This window comes from Brassica rapa, chromosome A09 (genome assembly GCF_000309985.2).
Source record: "Brassica rapa cultivar Chiifu-401-42 chromosome A09, CAAS_Brap_v3.01, whole genome shotgun sequence".
NCBI lineage: Eukaryota > Viridiplantae > Streptophyta > Magnoliopsida > Brassicales > Brassicaceae > Brassica > Brassica rapa.
In genome coordinates, this window is record NC_024803.2 from 2,358,721 (window position 1) to 2,376,112 (window position 17,392).

At 36.0% G+C, this 17,392-nt stretch overlaps 4 protein-coding genes and 1 non-coding gene across 7 annotated transcripts; 3 read left to right on the forward strand and 2 right to left on the reverse strand.

The window, feature by feature from the left end:
- The first annotated feature begins 1,729 nt into the window (after positions 1-1,729).
- On the forward strand, positions 1,730-3,494 carry LOC103837202 (transmembrane emp24 domain-containing protein p24delta11). Its single transcript, XM_009113532.3, has 4 exons — positions 1,730-2,009; positions 2,136-2,345; positions 2,508-2,584; positions 3,097-3,494. Exons 1-4 carry the CDS (start codon positions 1,791-1,793, stop codon positions 3,239-3,241), a joined length of 651 nt encoding a protein of 216 aa, XP_009111780.1. The 5' UTR covers positions 1,730-1,790; the 3' UTR covers positions 3,242-3,494.
- A 2,461-nt stretch (positions 3,495-5,955) lies between these two features.
- On the reverse strand, positions 5,956-11,598 carry LOC103837334 (uncharacterized protein At5g39570). Its single transcript, XM_033281298.1, has 2 exons — positions 7,223-11,598; positions 5,956-7,000 (listed from the first exon to the last, which is right to left on the reverse strand). Exons 1-2 carry the CDS (start codon positions 7,562-7,564, stop codon positions 6,647-6,649), a joined length of 696 nt encoding a protein of 231 aa, XP_033137189.1. The 5' UTR covers positions 7,565-11,598; the 3' UTR covers positions 5,956-6,646.
- A 1,272-nt stretch (positions 11,599-12,870) lies between these two features.
- LOC103837203 (pectinesterase 31) lies at positions 12,871-15,301 on the forward strand. Its single transcript, XM_009113533.3, has 6 exons — positions 12,871-13,628; positions 13,701-13,805; positions 13,967-14,044; positions 14,376-14,563; positions 14,648-14,821; positions 14,891-15,301. The coding sequence occupies exons 1-6, from the start codon at positions 13,368-13,370 to the stop codon at positions 15,051-15,053; spliced, it is 969 nt and encodes a 322-aa protein (XP_009111781.1). The 5' UTR covers positions 12,871-13,367; the 3' UTR covers positions 15,054-15,301.
- A 107-nt stretch (positions 15,302-15,408) lies between these two features.
- TRNAP-AGG lies at positions 15,409-15,480 on the forward strand. Its single transcript has one exon. It is a non-coding gene; the product is annotated as a tRNA-Pro (tRNA).
- A 149-nt stretch (positions 15,481-15,629) lies between these two features.
- Positions 15,630-17,359, reverse strand: LOC103837204 (vesicle transport v-SNARE 13). Of its 3 annotated transcripts, none has more exons than XM_009113536.3 (5): positions 17,149-17,359; positions 16,814-16,918; positions 16,462-16,520; positions 16,180-16,368; positions 15,630-16,109 (listed from the first exon to the last, which is right to left on the reverse strand). In XM_009113536.3, exons 2-5 carry the CDS (start codon positions 16,905-16,907, stop codon positions 15,786-15,788), a joined length of 666 nt encoding a protein of 221 aa, XP_009111784.1. In that variant the 5' UTR covers positions 16,908-16,918; positions 17,149-17,359; the 3' UTR covers positions 15,630-15,785. The 3 variants fall into 3 exon arrangements, with proteins under 3 accessions (XP_009111784.1, XP_033137190.1, XP_009111783.1); XM_033281299.1 differs by having other exon boundaries at positions 16,814-16,935; positions 17,147-17,359; XM_009113535.3 differs by having other exon boundaries at positions 16,814-16,913; positions 17,149-17,352.
- Between the last annotated feature and the right edge of the window lie 33 nt (positions 17,360-17,392).

A 17,392-nucleotide genomic window follows, 5' to 3' on the forward strand; every position in this document is an offset into this window, starting at 1 on the left:
GTTTTTGGTTGTTAATCCTTTTTTTGTTTTTCTCTTGAGAATCTCTATTTTTTCTATAAAAAAATTGTTTGAGTAAGAACTGGAACTAGATCGGTTTCACTAACGTCACATTCGAGTCTGTCTGACTATCTTTGTATGTATGTACACCACTTTTTAATATATCTATTTTTTTAACACCTTTTTTATGTATATAATTATTTGGTTTTACATGTGTGTGAAAATTTATTTGTCAGAAGTGATCTTTAGATATATATATATCGGAATACTGTAGATTGCGAAAAAGTTGTAAATCCATAACACATATTAAATTCCTTTATTCTGGAGTATTCAAAAATTCAGGCTTCAGATCCCATATAAACGTTTGATAACTATCCTAGTTCTAGGAATTATAATTTGCAAATAGATATCTATAGTATGAAAAATAAACATTACTAGTAAAATTTGCGTTGAGAAATCCACTTAAGAAAACTACTAATAAAGATGCTTTCAGGGTACTTCATCTATTCATGGGCGAGATTAGGAGAGTTTTACCCTATTTTTGGGTTTCAGATCTTCATTAGGCTGTAACTGGTACTCAAGTTTTGGAATACTATGAATTAAAGGAATTGAAGAAAATGGAATGCTAAATAATGGAATGATGGAAGTTATGGAATAACAATTAATGGGATGAATAATTGCAGAGAAATATTTTTCTAACACAACTGGTAACTTTTTAAAGGAATTGAATGGAATGAGTAACTTTAGTTTAAATTAAATTAATAAGAATATGTTAGAATATATCAATAAAACGTGTATGATACTAAAATAGATTTCATGTAGCATGATTTGTTGCTTTCTTATCCATCATATTTCGGTTGAAAAAACTGGAAAATTTAAAGCTTTATGATCTCCAAGAAGAAAATATAAAAAATAAAGTTTGGAGAAGTTCTCTCCTGTAAATAGTTAAAGCATTGAATAATTAGAAGTGTTAAAAATAACAAAAAAGGTATTTTGATGTTATTTTGCCCAATTAGTAACAATCGCATACGAGAATTTTAAACTTCAAGAATCTTAGCAAATCTATTAATTGATTGCAGTAAATAAGTTACATAATATCTAAACTTAACTAAAAGTATTTTTTATTAATTTGATTCCATTCCATCTCATTCACGTTACTTTTTTATCATGAATGAATTATAACTACCTTCCTTTTGATTCCATTGATTCCACATGAATTTTTGGAATGAGATTTATTTTGGCTGCAACTGGATGCACATATTTTGGAATAGAATTGTGTGGAATGAGTCATTCATGAAGATTCCACAAAGATGTTACCATTTGAGATGAATTAAAAATAAAATGCAAGGAATGGAATGGAATGGAATATGTAGAATGTAATGGAATATAGTTGAAAAACATTCAGCAACAAAAAGTCTCATGAATGTAAGGAATGAAAGGAATGAAAGATAAATTAAGAATTTTATATTAATTAGAGTTTTTATTTAATTTAAAATAAATCTATTTTCATTCCACTACATTCCTGCAAATAACTACCATTCATGTTAAGTAGATACTTATATTTCCATTCCATTTATTTTTATAACTGCTACTGTTCCATTTACTCGTATTCCATTTTTTTGAATTCATCATATTCCTCATATTCCTGTAACTTAAAACCAGTTGCAGCCTAAACTTATCAGTTCCTTGTTACACGGAAGCTGATCGTATAAGCTACATGAGAATCAAAACAACTACATATATTTTCTTCCAACCATTTCTTTTTATTTTTTAATTTCTTGTGTTATTGGAAGATGGATTTGCTAAAGATTCAGCTGACAACGTTAAGATGGATCATAATGATGACACTGATGCTGAGAATAGGAGAATCGATGAGACTGGATCTGGAATCAGGCATCACCAAATGCATCTCCGACGACATCAAAATAAATTATATGACTGTAGGAAATTACTCCGTCGTCAATCCCAACGAAGCTCTGCATCTTCCTGCTTCCCACAAAATATATGTTACTGTAAGCTTTAGTTATAAATTATAATCTATGATTCAATATTGTTAAAACCGGATCAGTAACTAAACCGGAAAAGTTTTAACCTTAACAAAAAAGACTCATTGTTTACGTATAAAATGTATGTATAAGGTGACGTCGCCTAAAGGGCACAGTCAGCATCATGCAGAAAATGTGGAGTCTGGAAAATTCGTTTTCACGGCGATGGAAAGCGGCGATTACACAACGTGTTTTGTGGCTCTCGGTTTTAGACCTACGGCCAAGTTCGCAGTTGATTTCGAGTGGAAAAGTGGCGTGGAGGCTAAAGATTGGGCCACCATCGCCAAGAGAGGCCAGATCAACGTACAAACTATATATCTAAACCTTGCTTTTTGTTTTTTTGCCAAAACCATATATATCAAAACCTAGCTAATTAGTTTTTTTCTCCGTTACTAAGCGCATGTCGATCTAAACCGTATTTCTCTATGTGTAATTTAATTTTAGTAAGATGATGTTTATGCTCAGATGCTGGAGGTGGAGGTGAGGAAACTACTAGACGTGACAGAATCTATACACGACGAAATGTTTGAACTCCGGGAAAGGTACAATTAAGCAATCGAATTTTAACCTAAAATGTTATTTCTTCTTCATTATCTCTTCTTTTGTTTTAGAAATCATAATTTCATTTGATTTTTCGCCTGTACATTTGTTGATGATAAGAGTATTTTGGTGATGAGTTGTATACAGTATTTACCTTTTTAGGATTTTACGTTTGGAAACACACAATTCACTATTTTACCACTTCAGACATTCATCAAATTGTATAGTTAGAAAAACCTAAACGTCTTCTGGCCCAAAAAATCTATCAAGTAATGTTCTCTTATATTCTTTTGAAATTCTATAAAAAAAAAGTAAAATGTTTCTATTAGTTGTTTATTTGTCTATTTCATCATTCCGCTACTAATCTAACATACATTGCAAGATACATAAATTTTTTAGCCCATTTTAATTAGATATAGGTTATAAAATTATTGAGTATTCGATTTACACGATCCATTTTAGGAAAACAAAACCAGTATGATGAGTTCGTAATCGCTAATGTGAACTGTGACAGGGAACGGGAAATGCAGGAGCTAAATCGATCGACAAACTCGAGAATGGCTGCTCTAAGTTTACTGTCATTCGTGTTTACGTTGTCAGTCGCTTGTCTACAACTATGGCATCTCAAGTCATTCTTGGAAAGGAAGAAGCTTCTCTAATTGTTGGGGGTGGATTTACATCCTCACTCAAGGCCCATTAGACAATAAATTAGGTCCATTTTACTATGAAGCCCTAGCTTCTTCCCTGTATAAATAAAGAGATACCTCTCTTTATCAAGGAATCTTTTCTTCTATATTTTAGACCTAGAACACTTCTTACAAAGGGTTTATGGATTATTAGATTTATTTACACTTGTAATCCTACATGTAATACAATCTTAAATCAATAAACTCTTTTGATGTTCATTTCTCATTTGATTCTTTTAAGATTTCTCCTAAACCTCAAGAATCTAAGCTTTTATCTTTAGATTCTTTATTTGATTGATTCCAACAAACATCACAAAGATAAACACCATTTTTGGATCAAACAATTGGCGCTAGAAGGAGGGGGTAAGGAGAATTATTTTCAAAGCGAATCGAACTTGGGAGCATGATGGATCTCGTCGGTTTCTACTCCATCTCGGCTTACAACAGCCACAGATCTGGGCTCAAAGACAATGAGAATTTTTGAGAAAAGAAGCCCAAGTTAGGCCCAACCATATCTCGTCGACACTTCACCCTCATCGGGAGCTCCGGGAGAATCACGACGACGGAACCGCACACGAAACAGTCAGGAGCCGACTCTCCCTTTGGCGGAGAACCTGAGCGGCGGAGAGTGATGTCTGAGCACGGGGGTCGCATCCTCAGCTCTTTGCGAAGAAGCTGTTCGCGGCGGAGGAGTATCTCGCCATCTGGTTGCACGACGAGGAGCCTTCGGGGATTCTCATCAGCTTACGGTCTCATCCTTTTGCTCACGAAGACTCTGTGGCGCTGCTCCAGTCTAGGTCCGCCGGCGAAGCCGTCAGGACTGCTCGAGCTTCTTCCAGTCCATGAAAGCTCGTACTGTTTCCAAGCTCCGTCAATGGCGGCTGTGAGCTGATAGCAGCTCTGTTCTGATTTCGGTGTTTGCCAGAGAAACACGACTTCTTAACTGTGTCTGTGCCGCGATCCATGGCGATCCATCTAGAACGGTTAGAATGATGGATCTGTACTCGCCGATTTCTACTCCATAGTCGCCTACAACAACTATGCAATTTTGGCTCAAAGACGACAGGTCTCGTATCATCCCGTCATAAGCATCATCTCACCGTTTTGTTTGTAAAGAGAGAAGAAGAAAATAGGGATCTTGCTAGCTAAGCTCATTGCTTTCTGATTTGGGTCTTTGCCATAGAGATCAAGCAAAGCTATTACAGTATGTTCCGTCCATAGACAAAGCTTCTCCTGAAGTAGCTGTGCCATTCAGACAAAGCTCTCGAGACGGTGGCGTAGTCGTTCTCAGGCAAAGGAAACAGAGGTGGCTCTGGGTTGGTTCTTAAGTTGATGAGGTATCGGAGCAATGGATCAATTTTGTTTCTGCCATTTCCGTCGTTAGCTATCGCCGGGAAACAGAGACCAAGACGAGATTCTTTGTGGGATAACCGTCAAGACGTCGCCAAGTTCTGGCCTTTCTTGAGAAGTTGTAACTAGAGAAGAAGACCTGATTCAGTTGATGCTTGACATCTCTCATGAGCATCTATCCAAAAGCTACTCTTCATCTCGTCGTCTGTTCCGCACCAGCAGCCACTTCGGCAAGAGCATGATCTCCATCAGCAATTCTCTACAGAGTTCTCAAGCTTCTCGTCACATAAACCAAATTGTGATCTAGGCGTTCTCGGTTCATCTCGGCAGTCACGGTTTGATATTGGGAAAGCTCCACAAGCTTGCCACAACCGGTTCATCTTAAAGTTTGGTATCTCCAGCTCGTGATCACATGACAAGCATCACCAGCTCATGATCACAAGACAAGGCTCTTTTACTCGCCACCATTCACAAGACGTCAAGCTCTCCCACCGCTTGTTTCATCTCCACCGGCAAAGAGTTGATTAGATCACTGAGCCAAAGAGAATCAACAAGTGACTGCCACCATCATGTCCTCATGCTTCGAAGGACGGCCCTGAGCTACGAGCTTGTCGGAAGCGGTACAAGTGTCACAAGCCACAACGTTTCTCAACGTCATCATAGCCTGACGAACACACAAGCCAACAACTTGCTCGGCACACATGATCTCAACACGAGACTTCGGATCGGCAATAGTTCGGTAAACGTGTATTTTAGGCACGAGTTTAAATTGAACTTGCTTTTTATTAGGCACGAGTTTGCGGTCGACTCGCTTATTGTTAGACACGAGTTTACAAAAACTCATCTTTGGCTAGGCATGAGTTTACAGAAGCTCTCCTTCCACTAGGCACGAGTTCTCAGTAAACTCGCCTCTTGTCTTAGCATGAGTTAAGTAAACTCGTCTTTCGCTAAGCACGAGTTTAAAGCAAACTCGCTTTTTACTAGGCACAAGTTCAAAATATACTCGCCTAAACCGTCATAGGCATGAATGTGTCTAGTTCATTGTCTAATAAACCCTATTCGTAAAATTCACAGAGATCGACTTCATCTCTCTCTACGAACTTGGGGGGACTTATTGTTGGGGGTGGATTTACATCCTCACTCAAGGCCCATTAGACAATAAATTAGGTCCATTTTACTATGAAGCCCTAGCTTCTTCCCTGTATAAATAAAGAGATACCTCTCTTTATCAAGGGATCTTTTCTTCTATATTTTAGACCTAGAACACTTCTTACAAAGGGTTTATGGATTATTAGATTTATTTACACTTGTAATCCTACATGTAATACAATCTTAAATCAATAAACTCTTTTGATGTTCATTTCTCATTTGATTCTTTTAAGATTTCTCCTAAACCTCAAGAATCTAAGCTTTTATCTTTAGATTCTTTATTTGATTGATTCCAACAAACATCACAAAGATAAACACCATTTTTGGATCAAACACTAATCAAACAAGTTGTTTCTCTTACTTTTATCAGATTTTTGTGTCCTCGGATTTAGTTTCTTTTTGTACTAAAAGAATAACTTTCTTTATCTTGGATTTTGAGAATTTAACATTATATATTCTGGTTATCCCAAAGTCGTACTAATTAATGTCTTGTGTCTCATCTTTTATACTTCACTAATGGTTAACAGTGTTGTAAGATGCTCTGCCTGCTCGCATGGGATAGACAAATCTCTCGTTCCTAGCCGTATATGCGGACACCTAAACGGGGGGACGGAAAGGAATATAGCTAGACAGCTCATACTGCATAAAATCCTCTTGTAGGTCATTAACAGGACGGAAAGGAATATAGCTGGATTTGTTAAACCAAAAGACATCATCACTAGAGAACAAATGATATCATGGCTTCTTGAAATCTTAAAGATGGTAGCACAATTTCGAAACAAGAAACAAAATAACAGTTGACAAAAACTTAAGAAAAAAGTGTGCGTTGGTTTCTTAATCAGGGATAGACACTTAAAGAGATGTAATCCCGGAGCAAGATTAGTCATCGTATTCACGATGTCCCTTGTTGTGTTTGTAGTGATCCTTCTTCTTATTCTTCTCATCATCACTATCATGATGGTCCTTCTTCTTCTTCTTTTCATCATAACCATCACGATTGTCTTTCTTCTTCTTCTTCTCATCATCATTGTCATAATGATCCTTCTTCTTCTTTTTCTCATCATCATTGTCATAGTGGTCCTTCTTCTTCTTTTTCTCATCATAATCATCATTATGATGATCCTTGTATTGTTGCTTGTCCTTCTTCTTCTTCTCATAATCATCGTCATCTTTCTTCTTATCCTTCTTCTTCTCCTTAGTCTTGCTCTTCTCATCATCAGTGTCCTTGCCACTCTGCAACATTTAAATAACGATCTAGATGCAAGATTTAAAGACAATAAACATTCAAAGGATCTTCTCTGAGACCAAGATCAATGAATATAACAATAAATATCACTAAAATATTATACATTCCATGTTAATACATATTTTCAAACATTTTGCTTCCATACGCAAATCACTTATTAAGTGGAAATGATTGTTGACAAAAAAAAAATTGAAAATAATCAAACTTACGTATTTTTGTTGGCCTTGGCTCTCTTTCTTATCATCATCATTGCGATGGTCATAGCTAGCTTTCTTACCGGATCCATGCTTGGTTTTGGGCCGAGCGTAGCTACTGTACTCGGTGTTGAGAGCCTGGTCGTCATAAGCAGAAGGCTCGTGGCTGGAAGAGAACACGGGCCTCTGGTACTCAAAGGCGTCACCGGAGAGAGACAAGAGAGGGTAACAATTCTCGTCGGACGGCGGGAGTGAGCGGCCGTACGTCACGGTGATGTCATAGCCTCCGCTATACGGCGTCGGGTCGTACTCGTCGAAGTCATCCACGTCAGCGTCGTCTTTGGTGTAGTACGGCATCGTTATAGAGTCTCCTTCTCTTCCTCCTCCTCTGGTTGATTCTGTTGTGATCTCTCTCTCTATCTCTCACGTTGTTGTTCAGTTTGTTTCCCTCCTGTTTACATGGCGATCACTAAGCGGGAAAGTCAATTCTGCCACGTGGCTTTTTTCTTTGTTGTCTAAGTCAAAATTAACGATGTGGCATATCCGGTCGAACCGAAAACCATACTGGATTACCCTGACCGACTATCTTGAATCTTATTACAAGAAATAATACTTTACCACAAAAACTCCATTAAAATTACAAAATAAGATTTATTAAAAATTAAAGATAAATATCTATATACAATACTAAAAGCCCCATATAGTGAGCAATTAGGCTATCCACATCAGCAATTATAATCAACCAATCACAACATTTTGTTTTGACACATCAGATGGGCTCAGATAGATGGGCTCAAATGCTTAATTTTTACATCGCATAATAATAATGCCCTTTGCTACGCTATCTAATATGCGCACATTTACATCGCATCAAACCTTATGCTTCATGTAAACAATAGTACAAATTGATACAAATCCATGTGCATATATATTAAAGATTTCAAAATTTGGAGTGGGCCATGGGGCACGGTTGCACTGACCACCCCCAATACTAAGCCTCCCCTGGATCCGGGTTCAGTTATTTATTGGGCTTGCTTATTTCCCCTTGCACAACATCCAACTTTCTTTGCACGATTGCTTTTCCTGCGAAACAAATGGTTTCACTTCTAGATACATAACAAAGAATAAGCTCTCATAAATAATCTTAAATGCAATCAAATAATTTCCTACATCACTTTTCATATGTTGCAAAGCAAAGTAGGTATCAGTGACATCCTTTCACATATCAATGGACATGTAATTAAGTAATACAGTTTATCTTTTAGGCTTAGATGTCTTTTACCGTCGCTTCTTTAAAAAAAAAAAATTCATTGATGGAACACGTAAATAACAAGAACAACATGACCTTATACCAACCACAAACTGGGTGTTCCAAGAAAAAAAACACAAACTGCAACATATAACGTAGTTTCAAATTACTTTCCCTCATATTATTCATTTCTATTTGTTGTTGTTTTTCAAGAATTACAAACGTCAATGTCTCTTTCCTTTCGTACACTGTAAACACTAAAAGATTTGTATTATTATTATTTTTTGTTTAAAACAATACTAAAAGCCCCATATAGTGAGCAATTAGGCTATCCACATCAGCAATTATAATCAACCAATCACAACATTTTGTTTTGACACATCAGATGGGCTCAGATAGATGGGCTCAAATGCTTAATTTTTACATCGCATAATAATAATGCCCTTTGCTACGCTATCTAATATGCGCACATTTACATCGCATCAAACCTTATGCTTCATGTAAACAATAGTACAAATTGATACAAATCCATGTGCATATATATTAAAGATTTCAAAATTTGGAGTGGGCCATGGGGCACGGTTGCACTGACCACCCCCAATACTAAGCCTCCCCTGGATCCGGGTTCAGTTATTTATTGGGCTTGCTTATTTCCCCTTGCACAACATCCAACTTTCTTTGCACGATTGCTTTTCCTGCGAAACAAATGGTTTCACTTCTAGATACATAACAAAGAATAAGCTCTCATAAATAATCTTAAATGCAATCAAATAATTTCCTACATCACTTTTCATATGTTGCAAAGCAAAGTAGGTATCAGTGACATCCTTTCACATATCAATGGACATGTAATTAAGTAATACAGTTTATCTTTTAGGCTTAGATGTCTTTTACCGTCGCTTCTTTAAAAAAAAAAAATTCATTGATGGAACACGTAAATAACAAGAACAACATGACCTTATACCAACCATAAACTGGGTGTTCCAAGAAAAAAAACACAAACTGCAACATATAACGTAGTTTCAAATTACTTTCCCTCATATTATTCATTTCTATTTGTTGTTGTTTTTCAAGAATTACAAACGTCAATGTCTCTTTTCTTTCGTACACTGTAAACACTAAAAGATTTGTATTATTATTATTTTTTGTTTAAAACAATACTAAAAGCCCCATATAGTGAGCAATTAGGCTATCCACATCAGCAATTATAATCAACCAATCACAACATTTTGTTTTGACACATCAGATGGGCTCAGATAGATGGGCTCAAATGCTTAATTTTTACATCGCATAATAATAATGCCCTTTGCTACGCTATCTAATATGCGCACATTTACATCGCATCAAACCTTATGCTTCATGTAAACAATAGTACAAATTGATACAAATCCATGTGCATATATATTAAAGATTTCAAAATTTGGAGTGGGCCATGGGGCACGGTTGCACTGACCACCCCCAATACTAAGCCTCCCCTGGATCCGGGTTCAGTTATTTATTGGGCTTGCTTATTTCCCCTTGCACAACATCCAACTTTCTTTGCACGATTGCTTTTCCTGCGAAACAAATGGTTTCACTTCTAGATACATAACAAAGAATAAGCTCTCATAAATAATCTTAAATGCAATCAAATAATTTCCTACATCACTTTTCATATGTTGCAAAGCAAAGTAGGTATCAGTGACATCCTTTCACATATCAATGGACATGTAATTAAGTAATACAGTTTATCTTTTAGGCTTAGATGTCTTTTACCGTCGCTTCTTTAAAAAAAAAAATTCATTGATGGAACACGTAAATAACAAGAACAACATGACCTTATACCAACCACAAACTGGGTGTTCCAAGAAAAAAAACACAAACTGCAACATATAACGTAGTTTCAAATTACTTTCCCTCATATTATTCATTTCTATTTGTTGTTGTTTTTCAAGAATTACAAACGTCAATGTCTCTTTCTTTTCGTACACTGTAAACACTAAAAGATTTGTATTATTATTATTTTTTGTTTAAAATTTGTATCATTAAACTATTTTATATTAAAACTATTTTTTTGACATGCAATTCACCATTGATAAAAAAAAAATTTAGTATCGTCAGTCCATTAATTGTAGATTAAGATATCAACATATAGTGATGTATTCGTATATGGAAGCAGCCTTGGACATCGTGGTGGATTTGTTGTTATCCAGTTGTCTGATATTATAGTCGATGTGCCGTCTCGAATTGTTTTATATAACTCTTTTTGTATCAACAACTTCCGACTAAACAATTTGTTGCAAATAGCACTGAAGTATTTTTAAAACATCGTCATTTTAATACCCGGTATAATAATGACTTTGGTCTGTGATTTATATGTGATGTGCTCAGGTGATACTTGGCGAGGAAGTTGTAGCGTCTAAGCTCACAATTTTTGGACATTTTTAAACATGTCTAACATGCAGTACAAGCAGGAGCAGGACAAAGTCTAATTAACGAAACTATTATGTGAAAGATTTTGCAGTCATATACCTTTTATAGGCACCAGCAAGATTCATGGAGTCATTCTCATTCTGAAAAGGATTATAGAAAGTGTTCATGAAGTCTACTCATTGTCAAATGTGATGATTTGATATTATAAACGTATGTATTTAATGTGTTAAGAAAAACATATGTATTTATCATTTTGTAGCTCTTTTCTTCTTTCTCAATACTGGATGTTGTTTTTAGTATAGATATCTCATGTCTACTCTGAATTTTGTGATGCAGGAAATTTACGTATTCCTTATGCAGGATGTAACTGTTTATAAGATTTCTACAGGCTCTCAACTCGACATCTACTATATTTGGATTTCTTCCCTTATTCACTGACAAACAGGTTTGAATTCTTGGTCAGTAGATTTTTTTTTTGTTTTACCAAAGAAGCAAACAAGTATGGATGCTTACAAGATGCTCATTTGTGTTGTTACAGTTACTTCTCCATCTTGAGTCTGATGATTCTGCTCAGGTAGCCCATGTAAGAAGAAGAAGAAACCAACATATATGCGATAATAAGTTATTAAGGAAAATTTGGAATAGATAATGCTATTCAGAATTTGGCCAATACATTTGGTTAGTAGACCTCTTTAAAATTTGTTGACCGGTCTTCGTTTTGCAGGCAACTATTGGGATTGATTTTCAGTTCAAGACAATGTACCTTGAGGATATGACTCTTTGTCTCCAACTATGGTAGATCATCTTCCTTTTTTGTTCCTTGCACAAGTATTTTAGAGTAGTGAACTAATAGATGAGGGTCCTCCAATGTTTCTTTGATTCCAAATTGTTTGTATGTTCCAGAGTTGAATCTTAAGAGTTTATGATTGCATTTCTCTCTTATGCAATCCCAGTCAATATGTTACTATTTCAGAACGTTTTGAGCAGCTTCAGGATCACTGCTGATTCTTCACATATAGGTATTATCTTCTCTTCCCCTTGCTAAAGTTTTGAGATTCCAGTTGTTCACTCATGTCTAGCTGCTACCTAATATCTACTTTCCGTTTCAAACTTAATTGTCGTTGTTGTTCTTTCTATCAAGAGCTGAAGAAATTCTCCACTCAAACAAGTGATATAAGCGTATAACAGCTGCTGCAAATAAAGCTCTTAAAAGATTCAGAAACATCTACGCCAATAATCATTTCAGGAAGATTGGTAATTGTCTCTGTCTTCTCTTATTACGAATGATACATCTCAAATGTGATTTGCCTATGAATTAATTATCTTATGATGATAACAAAAAACTTATACGAATACCCGGGCGTAGCCCGGAAAAAGTCCCTAGTATCTATAAGATTTATGGTTTATGGTTTGGAGTATGATCTAGTTTTAGGATTAAAGATTTAAGATGATAAATATTATATTTTTACAACTATTTTATTTATATTCGATTTATTATTAATAAATATGTTTTCATTTTGAGAAAAAGACTAGAATAGCACTAAACCAAGTTTATGTTCCCAAAGTAGCATTCAAGGCTCAAAGTCACAAAAAGAGGTTTCATTAAAGAGGTAAATATACATTTATACCCCTTGGGTTAATTAATCGAAACCTTAGGGTTTAGAGTTAAGGGGTGGGGTTTTGAAATTAGGGTTTAAAATTTTATAAAAAAAAATATTAAAATAAAAAATAAAAATTTTAAAAACAGTTTTAAAAAGTATTTTTAAATTATAAAAAGAAAATTTGAAAAAAAAATAAAAAAAAAAAATTTCGAAAAAAAAAATTATAAAAATTTCGAATCTGAAAACATATAATCTGAAACTATAAAAAAAAATCTTTTTTTCATTTTTTTAATTTTTATTTTATTTATTTTTATTTATTTTTGTTTGTTTATTTAATTTTAAACCAAGAGTATTAGGGATATTTTACCCTTTAATGAATGTCATTTTTGTGACTTTCTCCTTCTAGTGCTATTTTTGAGACATAAACTTTAAAAGGTGCTATTATTGACAATTGCCCTTTCATTTTTTCTTGAATATTTTTCGTATTTTCTTTTTATGTGCTATTTTATGAAATGTTTTTGTGATTATTAAAATTTGTTCAAAATATATCAACTAAAACTATCGATAAGTTTTTCAAATTGACCATTAGTAAACTTATATTAAATGACATACTAAATAACTTTTGAAACATTAACTTTGTTCAATTGGGTTAAAGATTGCCCTTCGCGAACTACGGGGTGCATTTGCAAATAACTGAAACCCGAAGGGTGAAACTTAAAATAAAAGTATCTAACCCGATCACGAGAAAAATACGAAGAACTAAACAGAACAGCACACGGATGGTATGATTGGTTGAACAATACGAAACCTATTAACCGAGTTTAAAGCATCTTCCTTTCGAACAGCCCCACCAAGATTCTGTTACTACTAGGTTCTTGTCACTAGATAGAGAAGAAAGATGAGTTTGGAGAGAATGGCGACGAGTCGAACGGTGACGGTTGCGCAGGATGGTTCCGGCGACTACTGCTCTGTTCAGGAAGCAGTTGACTCTGTTCCTCTTGGAAACACGTGTCGTACTGTGATCTGTCTCTCACCGGGGATTTACCGACAGCCGGTGTACGTGGCCAAGAAGAAAAACTTCATCACTTTCACCGGAATGTCCCCGGAAACCACCGTTCTCACTTGGAACAATACGGCTTCCAAGAATGAGCATCATCAGGTTTCGAGGGAATTTTTTATTTTTTTTGCTGAAAACGTTGGCAGATCATCTGATTGGTTGGCTTGTTTGCAGGAGGCTAGAGTCATCGGGAAGGGAACGTTTGCGTCCGGGACTGTTATTGTCGAAGGAGATGACTTCATCGCAGAGAATATTACTTTTGAGAACTCTTCTCCTCAGGTAAATGTCTAAAGTCTCTACCTTTTTTCACATAGTAAACTAGAGAATCCGACAAAGTTTACATTTTGTTTACCAGTTCTGTATGGTAAATTTTCACATTGTAAACTAGAGAAATTCTCTAGTATACTATTTATGTTTTTATTGTTTTGACCTTTATACAGGGATCAGGGCAAGCTGTGGCGATAAGAGTCAGTGCAGACCGCTGCGCCTTTTATAACTGTCGGTTTCTCAGCTGGCAGGTTCGCTTAAATCAGTCCTTTTATAACGTCAAATGAATATGTTTTCACAAACAAAGTGTTTCACTATATACTGGAATTGATGTACTTGTTTAGATTTTAGATGCGTGGTATATAATCAAACACCACGCATCATTTAGCTGATGGCAGAGGCATCCATAAAATGTTGGGGGTCATAGACATTTTATTAAGGTTTTAACAAAAAAAAAAAATTCACAAATTTGGGATCCTTTTTTTAATGTAAATTCTTTAAAAAAATTTGGGGATACTATCCAGTATTTCATTTCGCTATGTCCAGGACCAGCCATGGCTAATGGCAAACGTTGAAATGCAGGATACTTTGTATTTGCATAGTAGGAAACAATATTTGAAAGACTGCTACGTCGAGGGAAGCGTGGATTTCATATTTGGAAACAGCACCGCACTCTTGGAACACTGCCATATCCACTGTAAATCTCCGGGTTATATAACAGCACAAAGCCGAAAATCACCTCAAGAATCTACTGGTTACGTATTCCTAAGGTCTTTTATTTATATCAAGGATTAGTTAACTTTTTATACCTTCGAACATTCTCCCAAGGAAACACATCTTGTAACATGTTGCAGATGTGTGATCACGGGCAATGGTCAGAGTGGGTACATGTACCTCGGAAGGCCATGGAGACCATTTGGGAGAGTGGTCTTTGCGTACACTTATATGGATGCATGTATCAGAAATGTTGGTTGGCATAACTGGGGAAACGAAGATAATGAGACAAGCGCTTGCTTTTATGAGTACAGGTACATCATCTGAGATCTCTTTACTTGTAAGAAACAAAGTTTTTGATATTGTGGATGTAAAAATCTCAGGTGCTTTGGTCCGGGTAGCTGTTTGTCTGAACGGGTTACGTGGTCGAGAGAACTGATGGATGAAGAAGTTGGACAGTTCTTACATTATTGTTTTGTGGATCCAGATCAGGACCGACCTTGGTTGTGTCCGAGAACGGGAGGCAGGACACCTTGCTCGGCGTAGAGTTACATATTAGGATAAGAAAACTCAAGAAATTAAAACTGTTTTCTTCATTAAGTTAATGTGAATGTACATATGATTCTGTGTATATATACAAAGTATAAGTTGCCTCCTTATAGCTGTATAAATATAAAGGCAATATGTTCAGTATGTATATCTAGTAGTACTTGAAAAAAATGTTGTAATTGACACCAAGCGTAGAATAACAAAGGATTTTGGAGAATCTACTGTAAGCCAAGTATTGAACTTGAGATGTTATCTGTCCAAGTGAACAAGTGCACACACCCAAAACAAAAGCCAAAAAATTCAATGATTATTATTGTATAATAAATTATATGTAGTCAGCTAATAACAAAAAGGGCGTTTGGTCTAGTGGTATGATTCTCGCTTAGGGTGCGAGAGGTCCCGAGTTCAATTCTCGGAACGCCCCATCTTTTTGTTATTTTCCCTCTGACGAATCAATTTAGCTAAGAAGAGTGGAGAAGTGACTGACTATATATCTGCCTCTTCTTCAATGTCATTCAGATTCTTCATTTGCTTTTACAGATTTTGATGAACTTGGAGGGGAACACAAAGCAAAACGTTAACAAAGAGCTTCCTCACCAAATCAATCACAAGAGGTATACAAATAGTAGTAACTTTGATTAGCATAGTCATAAGACCAAAGGCAGTAACATACACTCAAGAGAAGACACAAGAGTTGTTCAGTAACATAGATATTTGACCAGGGAGGCTTCACCTGGTGAGTTTGAAATACAAGATGAAGATAATAGCAAGGACAAGGACCGTGATGATAGCCCCAATGGTCCACTTGTTCCTATTCATCCTCCTCGTCATTGCTGTCAATATCTTCTTACTCTTCCCCACGTTATCATCAACTCCATGAAGCGTCTCATGTGCGCGTAAAAGAGACTGCCTCTGCCCATGCAAATCCTGAAGGATCGAAACACCAAGCTCCTCAGTCTCCAGCATCGTTTTCCGACTGTCCTTGATTCTGTCTGTGGTTCTGCCTAAACGGTCTGTAGACATCATCAATCTCGATCTTTGATCAGCTGAGGCCTAAAAACCAAAACCACAGAAATCAAAACATGTCTTAGCAAAATGGTATCAAGAAACAAAGTACACATACCGTCACAGTGTCTGCCATACCAGCTTCTAGCAACTCATCTCGAGCAGATGCGTTAAGGTTCCCAGACGTGATCCTCTTCACTTCAGTCTTGAAGTTATTCAGGTCTGATTTGTATTCTCTTAGCTTCACAAGGAGGCTGGATTTAACACTTGGTGGAAGGCTTCTCACCTCAAGGTCCATCTTCTTAATCTGGATTAAGATGTTGTAGAGCAGTTATTTAAAGAACATGTCCATATTTTGATATTTGGAGCTACATAGATGAGAGGAGAGGAGGGGTCATACCAATGTTTCCGCATCCTCAACTCCGGATTTGATTTCAGACAGCTTCTGCTTCTTTTGTTCTGTATAAGGAAAAGATCTATTCATATATCATTATTTGTGTTGATATCACTTTCAATAATAAAGATTTGTTATGTTCGTGTGGACGTAGCCAATTTGGTGAACCACGTTAAATCTCTGTGTCGAATTACTTTTTTGTGTGTTACATCATTTGTTTCTGGCATCAGCTATAACAATTTAATTATTCATAGTCGCATTCACAAGCTAAATAGCTATAGTTTATATGAATCTTCAATCATTTATTTACATAAAATTCTCTAAGAAACGTTGAGGTTGTTGTTATCAAATTTTTTACCTCCATCAAGAGCAATAGCTGAAGTACATTTCTTGGAGAGATTTGCAGAAAGCTCACAGTATTGCCTCTCGTATCCTTCGAACACGCGACTCATCGTTCACTAGTCTCAATTTAAAAAAAAACCTTCAAGACAATCAGAAACACACACGATTCACAGCATAGTTCCTTATATACAAGTATGTATCCGGTTTAATCATATATACATAACCGGTTTAAATAATAACTCTAATAACATCCAATCCTCGAATGATTATCGTCTACTTTGAGCTAGATCGTGGCAAACAACATCGAAAATGAAGCCCGAACCAGAGAAGACGAAGGGAAGATGAACTTACGGGACGAGAATCGATCGGTGAAGAAGAGGAGCGACGGCGACGGGATGTGGATCGACGCGGAGACCCGGAGGCGTTACGCGATTTCTGGAAGCAGAACGATAAAAAGATTAATTTGTTTTTTTTTTTTTTGTTGTAAATGATAAAATAGAAAATTGGTTAAGTTTGTTGAGAGATTATACCGGACGGTTATGAGTATGGTTTATTTGATGCACCAGCACGTGTTCATTTTGTTTCTAAACCAGAA

Excerpts from the sequence above, each read along its gene's own strand:
- LOC103837203 (XM_009113533.3), top strand. The coding sequence starts at position 13,368 with ATGAGTTTGGAGAGAATGGCGACGAGTCGAACGGTGACGGTTGCGCAG. Across the intron at positions 14,045-14,375 it reads GTCGGTTTCTCAGCTGGCAG|GATACTTTGTATTTGCATAG; the intron begins GTTCGCTTAAAT and ends GTTGAAATGCAG. Across the intron at positions 14,822-14,890 it reads GCTTGCTTTTATGAGTACAG|GTGCTTTGGTCCGGGTAGCT; the intron begins GTACATCATCTG and ends TAAAAATCTCAG.
- LOC103837334 (XM_033281298.1), bottom strand. The coding sequence starts at position 7,564 with ATGCCGTACTACACCAAAGACGACGCTGACGTGGATGACTTCGACGAG. Across the intron at positions 7,001-7,222 it reads GCCAAGGCCAACAAAAATAC|AGTGGCAAGGACACTGATGA; the intron begins GTAAGTTTGATT and ends TAAATGTTGCAG.
- LOC103837204 (XM_009113536.3), bottom strand. The coding sequence starts at position 16,907 with ATGAGTCGCGTGTTCGAAGGATACGAGAGGCAATACTGTGAGCTTTCT. Across the intron at positions 16,369-16,461 it reads TTGAGGATGCGGAAACATTG|ATTAAGAAGATGGACCTTGA; the intron begins GTATGACCCCTC and ends ATCTTAATCCAG. Across the intron at positions 16,110-16,179 it reads GTATGGCAGACACTGTGACG|GCCTCAGCTGATCAAAGATC; the intron begins GTATGTGTACTT and ends TTTGGTTTTTAG.
- LOC103837202 (XM_009113532.3), top strand. The coding sequence starts at position 1,791 with ATGGATTTGCTAAAGATTCAGCTGACAACGTTAAGATGGATCATAATG. Across the intron at positions 2,010-2,135 it reads CCCACAAAATATATGTTACT|GTGACGTCGCCTAAAGGGCA; the intron begins GTAAGCTTTAGT and ends TGTATGTATAAG. Across the intron at positions 2,346-2,507 it reads CCAAGAGAGGCCAGATCAAC|ATGCTGGAGGTGGAGGTGAG; the intron begins GTACAAACTATA and ends GTTTATGCTCAG.